The 10405-nt window shown below is 42.6% G+C and overlaps 1 protein-coding gene across 1 annotated transcript; it reads right to left on the bottom strand.

The window, feature by feature from the left end:
- Positions 1-1417: 1417 nt before the first annotated feature.
- Positions 1418-10200, bottom strand: LOC105477539 (oxoglutarate receptor 1). Its single transcript, XM_011734088.3, has 2 exons — positions 10127-10200; positions 1418-2577 (listed from the first exon to the last, which is right to left on the bottom strand). The coding sequence occupies exon 2, from the start codon at positions 2502-2504 to the stop codon at positions 1491-1493; it is 1014 nt and encodes a 337-aa protein (XP_011732390.2). The 5' UTR covers positions 2505-2577; positions 10127-10200; the 3' UTR covers positions 1418-1490.
- Positions 10201-10405: the final 205 nt, after the last annotated feature.

Here is a 10405-nt window from a genome sequence, read left to right as displayed (position 1 = left end):
TTCCAGGTGGACCTCTGAATGTTTCTCGATGCTAATACAGCCAGCGCAGATGAACAAGTTGGGGTCCTCTAGTGAAATAGCTTATTCCACATGTTATAGAAAGGCTCAGAAGAAGATGGCTCAGAACGTAGGGGTTGCAGAAAGCACCATTGTCCAGAAAAGTTCATGTTCAGATCCATCGGCTTCTTCTTCTTTCCCTCAATTTGCTCTGAAGAGATTCCTGATGAACATCCTCACTGAAGTCTAAGTCAGATGTCATGTCCTAGAAGAATTGGAACATCAGGAAGAATTTCTATGGTACTCTTTCCTCTGTGTAAGTCAACTATTTCAGCCTTATTCTATAATATTATTGATTCTTAACTTCTTTTTGTTCCTAACCATAAAGAAAATAAGTTTCATGTAAATATAATAGTGATAAAACTGCATTTTCACAGAAAAATATGACCAAACAGCCTATTACATAATTATAAATAAGTTTATTAATTGTCCCAACATGTTTATGAGGGTTTTAAATATCCAGACCAGGTATTTTCTCAAATATTTATACTTACTGATAATTAAGCACACATACAATTCAAAAATATATTTAGCTATTACATAGACATATGTTCATTGTAGTCATAAAAGAACAAGAAATCTAAAGAGAATTAGTGTTTCCTGGAATATTTTCCCACAAAAATCAAAACAGTGTTAGATATGATTGAACACCCAATACATACATGATATTTGAAAGTGACTTCTGTCCTCAAAAGTTTTCCTTCCTTCCCCAGGACATGTTAATAACGATGAATACGATTTGATAATTTTTATAAATTCAATAAAAACTTTTTAACAAAAATAAAGACATAATACTCCAAATATCTTGCAGGTACTAATTTCAGCTATTTGCATGGATGTCCTTGAGTTATTTCAAGGGTATCTTACTGGCTTGCAAGTAATATACAGAACTGGCTAAACCCAGTTTTATAATCTCAAAGTTAAGCTTGAAGGAAACAAATTGTAGAGCTATAAGATGTAAAAAATAAATATTAAGAAAGATACAAGTAGTGATTTGAATTATCTAATGGTTCAATACAAACAGGTCTGGAGTGAAGAGGAGCATGAAATGATGAGTGAAAAGATTGGTTTTCTCCTATCTTGGCACTAATTTACTGAGCAATCTAGGGCAAGGGTATGAAATTGGTTTCCATGTATATATAATAAGTTGGTGGGAACAGATGTTCTCTAAGATGCCTCTGAGTTGCAATAGCTTGTAATACTATGTCTGAACACTTTGCTGATACGCATGCATCCAATTCTTTATCTCCCCAATGGAGGAGCTCAATAAAGGGATTGCAAAGAACTAGAAGCTCTGCTCTGGCTTTGGTACGTGATTACTTGAATACACAGTATTTACCAGGCGTTCCATTGAGGGAGACATCCTGAACGTCTTAGGAGTGCTAGGTAAAGTATCAGCAAGTATTTATTTTTGGTTAAGTAAATGAAGTATTTCAAGGGTTGTTTGAGTAACTGATTTTCTTTGCTTGCTCAAGGTTCCCGCTTACTTTACATCTCACTATTGAGCACACAGTTTGCTGAAAGTTGTCGCTGACCACCACATACAGTAACAGGTTACCAAAGGTGTTCAGAGCGGCTAATGGTCTAGAAACGATGTAAGCTTCGTGGATCTGATTCTCAATGGAACAGCTGATCGAAAGCAGGCGAGATTCGATCCGAATGACCCTCAAGATATGGAAGGGTAAAAAACATACGTAAAATACGAGGAGTAGCAGAATGGTTAGCCTTCGAGCTTTCTGCTTAAGGCAGCTGTGGGTTTGCAGTCCATGGGTCAGAGTGTGAATAATCGTGGTATAGCAAAGTGTCACTATCACCAAGGGGAGGCAGAAAGTGGTTGCAGTCAAAATTAGGTTGTACCACTTAATAGTAGTGAGTTCATCCGAACTGGTGAGGTCGAGACAGGCTGATCTGTTGGTCCTGGTGGTTGATGTGATCAAGAAGGTCATAGGAATGACAGCTACCAGTGAAATGATCCACACCACAGCACAGGCTACAACTGCACATTGAGTTTTGTGAATGGAAAAGCAGCTCATTGGGTGAATGATCACACAGTAGCGGAAGATGCTGAAACAGGTGAGGAAGAGGATGCTGCTATACAGGTTGAAATGGAAGCTGAAGCGGATAAACTTACACATGAAATCTCCAAAGATCCAGTTTTCACCACTGGCATAGTAGTGAATCAGAAAAGGGAGGCTGGTCAGATACAGCAGATCTGTGCAGGCCAGGTTCAGCATAATGATGGTGCTGCTCTTCCAAGGTCGCATTTTGAAAATGTAAGTGGATATCGCTACTGCGTTCCCTGGAAATCCCACGAGGAAGATAATGCCGTAAATAACAGGGAGGTAGTACATCTTGAGGGGGATGTTTTCATCAGTGCAATTTCCAAAAGCAGCTGCATAATCGGGGAAATCAGAAGCATTTGCTAAATAGTCTAGTGGCTCATTCATGGTTGCCTCCTTTCATCTTGCAAGAAAACAAGAGAGTTCAGTTTGGCAATACGAATCAAATGGAAGTAACTCGCTGATAAAGGAAAACAGAAAACATTAATGGTAGGGTAATAAAAACAAGGATCGGCCGGGCGCGGTGGCTCAAGCCTGTAATCCCAGCACTTTGGGAGGCCGAGACGGGCGGATCACTAGGTCAGGAGATCGAGACCATCCTGGCTAACACGGTGAAACCCCGTCTCTACTAAAAAATACAAAAAACTAGCCGGGCGAGGTGGCGGGCGCCTGTAGTCCCAGCTACTCAGGAGGCTGAGACAGGAGAATGGCCCGAACCCGGGAGGCGGAGCTTGCAGTGAGCTGAGATCCGGCCACTGCACTCCAGCCTGGGCGACAGAGCGAGACTCCGTCTCAAAAAAAAAAAAAAAAAAAAAAAAAAACAAGGATCTACTTTTAAATGAAAATTGTTCTAACATCCTAAATTTGCCACTTCTCTCTCTTTAATCTCAAAAGAGACCCTGTGGAGAAGAAATTGAATTTCCAAGAAAATGACTGTGAGGCGAGTTACTAAATGCATCTAATAAAAATATAAAAGTTAAATTATCGTGAGAATTAAAATGAAGGACTGGGAGAAAAAAGCCACATGTAACTTTGGAAAACAACTTGGCAAGGTCGCCATTTGGGGAAGCTATAGGGTATCGCCATTAGAGACTTAACAATAGGACCTACTATTAACCAAGAGTGGTGCATGCCACCATCACTTCACTTCTACATGTCACAAAATACTGAAAAGTGTTTCTTATTACCTCTATTTTACAGGAGACTAAGACTGAGAAATGTTTTGCAGCTCATCTCCGGTAACACATCTAGGGGCTTAGCTGGGATCCACACTCGTGTTTGTCTGACTCAAAAGGCATTCCCTTTCTATATTACCTCTCTGTGCTGCCTCTCAATTTGTATTTTGTTGATTTTCATCAGGATTGCCATAAATAATGGAGGGAACAAGTGTGAAGACAGGAAAATGCTGAATACCGTAAATTTTAAAAATATAGATTGCACACATTGCAACATTGTATTTGTGGTAGATTTAATTGCACATTTCCACTCTTCCAATTCCCTTTAATAGCTAACATAATTTGTTTGTGCAGGGGAGTGTGTGTTGGGGTGGATGGGGTGGGATCTGTGGTATAATGCAACCGTTAAGAGCCTGAGCCCTGAAGCCAGATGGCCAGATTTTGATGCTCAGATTAGTCATTTAGTAGCATGTTCCTAAGCAAGTTGATTAAGCTCTCTAGGGCTGGAAGGAGTGCAATTTTAACTTCCTTCTTCCTGCTTATTAGTGTTTTTAAATTTTGATGGTGAATTTTTGCAATGAGGAAAGTACATACATCTAGAAGAGTTACAATTAGCTTATTATTTGGATGTAAATAGCTGTTGGTGAAATGCATCCAAGTCCACATTTCTGGAGCACCCACTCTGTATTGGGTCCTCTGTCAAGTCCTAGAGATACAAGCTGAATAACATACACAGATGCATAAGCCACTGTCACAGTCTACTGGGGAAGTGGACTTGGCAAATTATTTTAACAAAATATAAACCCGCCTCATGAAGCTGTCAATAGTATGTTAAAAACAGGAAGAAAAACACTTGGCACACTACTGGGCACGTAAGAAAAGCTTAAAAAATATTAGGTGATTGTTAGTTGTTAAGTCATTTGATGTATGAATGGTCTAAGACTACTGAGATCACAAGGGAAAGAGGAAACATCAGAGTCTGCCACCATTATTACTATTATCTGATACTAAATCTATACTATCCAGTATTTCCTGAGAGGAGTACAGAGATATATTTCAAACTAACCCAACTTGACAAATCCTAAATTAGCAGAATCAGTCCTTGTTGACTGCCCTGAGTATATTCTTCCAGATCCCACTTAGTCCAGGAGGCCTGGGGGAGTTGTAAGGAACTCAGCATGGTTATGGGATATTGGGAGATGAAGTTGGGAAGGAAAAATGGGGATTAATAAAAAATAATAGTGCCTTCTGTGTACAAAGCACTACTGTAAGTGTCTTACATATTTGCATCTATTTAATCCTCACAATAAATGGTGAGGTAGTGCTGTGATCATCCCCATTGAACAGAAGAGGAAACTGAGGCACAGAGGAGGCAGTGATGTGCTCAAGGTCAAACTGCTAGTTAGGGGTGAGCCAGGATATGACTGGGGCAATCTTTTTGCAGGACTGGGCTGCATCTCACAATGAGTGGGCAAGAGGGAAATCTGAAGTGCCTGTAATCACAAAGACCAGTTGGCACATTACCTCTCAGTGCTGCCTCTTAATGTGTATTTTGTTGATTTTCATCAGGATTACTCTAAATAACAGAGGGAACAACAAGTGTGAAGACAGGAAAAGGCTGAATATCTCGAAAAGCTCAATAAATCAAACACTGTAGAGTTGTCCCTTGGTATCTGAAGTGAATTGGTTCCCAGATCCCCAAGGATACCAAAATCTGCAGATGCTCACGTCACTGATATAAAAATAGAATGGTATGGTATTTACTCGTACTCTATGCCCATCCTCCTGTAAATCATCTCTAGATTTCTTATAATACCTAATGCAACATAGATGTTATATAAATAGTTTTTATACTGTATTGTTTAGGGAATAATGACAAGAACAAAAAGTCTGTACATGTTTATTACAGACATATTTTTTTAAAGTATTTTTAATCCATGGATGGTTGAATCCACAAGTGTAGAACTCACATATATGGAGGGCCAACTGTAATTGTGTGAACCAGGGCTAAATTGTCAATAAAAATAGTGCCTACTTTTCCTTGGATTGAGAGAGGATTAGATGATTTTTTAATGATTTCAACTTTTATTTTAGATTCAAGGGGTACATGTGCAGGTTTCTTAGTTGCATCTATTAAATGGTGCTGAGGTTTGGGGGCTTGACTAATCCTGTCACCCAGATACTAAACGAAGTGTTTAAAAGGGTGCCTGAATCATGCTAAGTGCTACATCAGAATCTGCCACCATTGTAACTATTAGCTGATACTAAATTGACTCTATCCAGCATTTCATGAGAGGAGCGCAGAGGTATATTTCAAACTAGCCCAACTTAACAAATCCTAAATTAGCAGAATCATTCCCTGTTGACTGCTCTTGAGTATACTCTTCCAGATCTCACTTAGTCCAGGTGCAGATCAGAATGCATTTACAGGTTTGCTACTTTTATTCTGTATGAACTGGGGAAAGAATAGCCCAGGGACATGGAACTTGCCTCTGGCCAGCTGTTAGGATCCTCAATGGGAGAGGCTGGTGCTCCCTGGGACCATGTATTACCCATCAAAAGTGAATGCTTCTCCCCTTGCCAAGTTAATTGACTCTAGTTAAAAGTGCTATTCATGGAACTATCATCTACACAGCACTGGAGGTCATAGGAGTCAGGGACTGCTGACCAGTGAGAGCACTCTGAAGCCAGGCAACCACAGTGGATGGTTTCTCCCTTGGCAGAACGTCTTAAATGGACCCATGCATAAGGAGCAGGAAGTCACTTAAACTTGAAAGAACATGGTCACAGCCAAGGTCCCAGAAGCAGCACGTCCCAAAGACAGTTCTTAGATTACGTCAAGAGGCCACTAAGTAGCTAATGCTGTTTCTGGAGCAAAGAAGTAAAGATAGTTTTAGTAACGCCCAAAATAATTCTCCGGAGTTATTTCATTCTAATTGGGATTTGCCTTAACAGAGAAGTGAGAGGAAGAGAAGGGGAGGGAATTCAAGTCCAAGCTGCTTATTTGTCAGCTCCTTGAAAGCAAAACACAAGTCACCTCGTACCCCAGGTGCTGGCACATGGAAGGTGTGCAGTAAATATTGACATTTGCTGAATGCATTAAAGAACAATCAGTAACATCAGCAAAACGTATGTGGTACTGAAGGGCTAGTGAAGTGGCAACTATCATTCTTAAAAAAAGCTTGGTTCTTAGGCCAGGCACAGTGGCTCAAGCCTGTAACCTCAGCACTTTGGGAGGCTCAGGCAGGCGAATTGCCCAAGGTCAGGAATTCGAGACCTGCCTGGCCAGCATGGCAAAACCCTGTCTCTATTAAAAATACAAAAAAAGTAGCTGGATGTGGTGGCCTGCGCCTATAGTCCCAGCTCCTTGGGAGGCTGAGGCATGAGAGTCGCTTGAACCTGAGAGGTGTAGGTTGCAGTAAGCCGAGATTGCACCACTGTACTACAGCCTGAGTCACAGAGCAAGACTCTGTCTTTAAAAAAAAAAAAAAAAGCTTGGGTCTTTGATGACTTTTAAAATAAGAAGCAAAATTACAATTCCTGTCATTGCCAAATAAACCCTTAGCCGTGTTATGGAGACCATTTTGAACAATAATTCTATCAGGAAAAGATGGGTTATAGGTAGAAACAACTGCCTTATTGTTCTGAAAAATAATAGTTCAATTTAGGATTGAATGAAGACTGACTAGCCAATTGTAAGGGTGGAGGGGTTGGCTAGGAAACTTAATCTCTGTTCCATAAAACCTCATAAAAGTGTAGTCTGAGTTTACAAAATATATGTGAAGTCAAGAACAGCACACAAAGAACCAGTCTGGGCTGTGAGCAGGTAGGATGAAGCTGTTTGTTTCCTCCCTAGCCTCAGGGTCCAGTACAATCACTGCCACAACTCAGAACACCAGATGGTCCACAAACAAATCATTTCAACTCAAAGGACATTAAAGACAAACATGGCACAATCCTGGGTATAATCCCTTCTCTTGCTACAACAGTAGTTCTCAAACGTGAGGAGGTTACAAATCACTTGAAACCAATGGGTTCTTTGCAAGCAAGAAATAATGATATATTCAGCTTCAGCATAACCAAAAATATAAGTGTGAACTAAGCTGGGTTCAGCAGGAATAAAAGCCAGCATCAAAGGTTGGAATAAACTTGTGAAGAAAAAGCTTATAATTTTAGTACAACCACTATGGAGAACAGGTTGGAGATTCCTCAGCAAACTAAAAACTGAGCTACCATATGATCCAGCATTTCCACTGCTAGGTATATACCCAAAAGAAATGAAATCAGTATATCAAAGAGATATCTGCACTCCCATGTTTGTTGCAGCCCTGTTCACAATAGCCAAGATTTGGAAGCAACCTAAGTGTCCATCCACAGATGAATGGATAAAGAAAATGTGGCATTTATACACAGTGGAGTACTTTTCAGCCATAAAAAAGAATGAGATCCTGCCATTTGCAACATCATGGATAGAAATGGAGGTAATTATGGGAAGTGAAAAAAGCCAGGCATGGAAAGACAAACATTGCATGTTCTCACTCATTCGTGGGATCTAAAAATCAAAACAACTGAACTCATGAGCATAGCGAGTAGACGGATGGTTACCAGAAGCTGGGAAGAGTAGTGGGGGACTGCTGGAGGGGATGGCTAATGTGTAAAAAAAAAAAAAAAATGGTAGAAAGAACAATACCTACTATTTGATAGCCCAATGGGGTGACCATAGTCAATAATAACTTAATTGCACATTTTTAAATAACTTAAAGAGTGTAAGTGGATTGTTTGTATTAATAACACAAAGGATGCATGCTCGAGTGGATGGATACCCCACTCTCTATGATGTGCTTATTTCACATTGCATGCCTGTATCAAAACATCTCATGTACCCCATAATTATATATACCTGCTATGTACCCACAAAAATTAAGAAATAAAACATTGTTAAGAAAAAGCTTACAATTTTAGCCTTTTTTTCCTCTGAAATTGGAAAGTTGCTGTGATTGTTTGAGGCTAGTTACAGGATGTTAATGTTTGGGTAACACACCGTTTGTGGACTGCTATCCTGATGCCAGCACACCTAGGAACCTCACAGATTGGGATTCCAAGATTCTGCGGGTAAGGAAGGCAGGATCAGAAATGCTATCTAGGTAAGTGGCAGCAGATACTACTTCACCTCCACAGAGTACTCCTGCCCATTTGGTGGCAACAAGCAAGGTGGGATTAATGATGAAAGGTGATTTTCCTAAGGTGCCTGTTGGTTTTGCAGATCAGTTTTGTTGGGTAAGTTAAGCTCCTTATCCAACAATACCTGTATCTCTCTCAGCTCTCCTCCCTCTCCCCCAGACTCCCTGGGTTTTTCTGGTTCTGCTCCCATGCTGAGGTCACAGTTGGTTCTTTCCTCCTTTTCCCAAGATGCCAATGGACCAGGGAGGTGCACAGTCGGAACACTTCATCTGTCACCTTCTCTCCAGAGTCCTTAGAAGCTCCGAAGTTGGGGTCACTTTGGGTTGTCAAAAAGAAACTTAAGTAGACCTTCCATTCACAAAGACTTACTTCGATTTCCCAGTCTACATGTTTGAAACCTAGTTGTACTTCATACTGGTGGGAAACAGACCAATTCTTAACACAGGTGAATTTGTGACTGGGTGAGTGCTGTCCTCCCCGGTCTCTGCAGGAATCTTTCTCCCCAACCCTTCTGGGAGCCTCAAGGCTCTTCCCTCAGTCCCTACTTTATTGTTTTTTGTTCACTTGTGTTGTTGTTGTTGTTGTTTTGGAGACAAAGTCTTGCTCTGTCACCCAGATTGGAGTGCAGTGGCCGTGATCTTGGCTCACTTCAACCTCCGCCTCCTGGGTTCAAAGGATCCTCCTGCCTCAGTCTCCAAGTAGTTGGGATTACAGGCCCGTGCCACCACGTCTGGCTAATTTTTTTGTATTTGTGTAGAGACAGAGTTTCACCATGTTGGCCAGGCTGGTCTCAAACTACTGACCTCAGGTGATCCACCTGCCCCGGCCTCCCAAAGTGCTGGGATTACAGATGTGAGCCACCGCACCCGGCCAATCCCCAATTCTTTAAATAAGAATCTGCAACTCAGTTTCCCTGAAGACTATTAAGAGGTCATGTTGATGCAGCCCAAAGATATGGTTTTGCCTATTTAATCTCAGGGAGAAACAAATACAATATCTGAAAGCTCGCTTCAGAAAAATGCATGCATGGACACGTAAATATTATACATACGATTTAGAGGTTTAGAGACCATTACAAGCTAGTTCACGAATCCATAGCAACAAAACAAAAAAACAAGACAGAGAAGAAAGACATTTCACGGGAAACATTTTCCTTGCTTGTTGGGGGTCGGGGTGGGGCAGTGTCTTTGGTCGTTTCCAACACCATACAGTCCACCACGATGCAGGGTGAGCTTTGAGAACATTCAGCGCGGCGGTGATCAATGGAATGAGGGATTAACTCTGTTTGTCTCCTAAGCGCTCTCCCTGCCCACCTCCCAGACCCCTCGCTAGGGTGTGAAAAAAAGTTATGAGATGAAATCAGCAATCCCTAACTGCCCCAGTTCTCTCCAAGTCAAATGTCTTCTCGCCCTGGGCTTTTTGTTCCGCAAAATGAACCTCTACCTCCCGCCACCGGATCTGGGGTGCTCCTGCTGCCTCCAAAGAAGAAGGGGGCGCTGCTCCGTCTGCCCCTGCCTGCTGCGGGGACGTGCGGGGACGCTCCTTCCCATGCTCCTCAGGCACCTTGCGGCTCCGCTCCCAGGTCAGCGCAGGGTCCCCCACACCCACTCCCTCCGACCCGTGGGCCCCGCTCCCCGATCGCGCGCGACTCACCTGGCAGCCCCGGCGCGCGGACGTGCGCCCCGCGCGCCTGTGCAGCCTGGCTGGGCCCGGACCGCAGACCTGACGGGGGGAGGCTGCGCACCGCCCCGCCCCTCCCACCCCTCCGAGGCCCAGCGAGCAAGTGAGTGTTCCCGGGTCCTGGCCCGGGGCAGCCTGGCCGGCAGCATCCCGCCTTGCCCACTTCCCAGTGGACACAGGGACAGCGGCTTCCACTCCCGGGACCTCTGGACATCCTCCGTCCCGGTTTGGCGGGAAACTGACCCCGGAGAA

Source organism: Macaca nemestrina, chromosome 16 (assembly GCF_043159975.1).
Source record: "Macaca nemestrina isolate mMacNem1 chromosome 16, mMacNem.hap1, whole genome shotgun sequence".
Classification (NCBI taxonomy): domain Eukaryota; kingdom Metazoa; phylum Chordata; class Mammalia; order Primates; family Cercopithecidae; genus Macaca; species Macaca nemestrina.
This window is presented reverse-complemented; position numbering and strand designations above follow the sequence as displayed.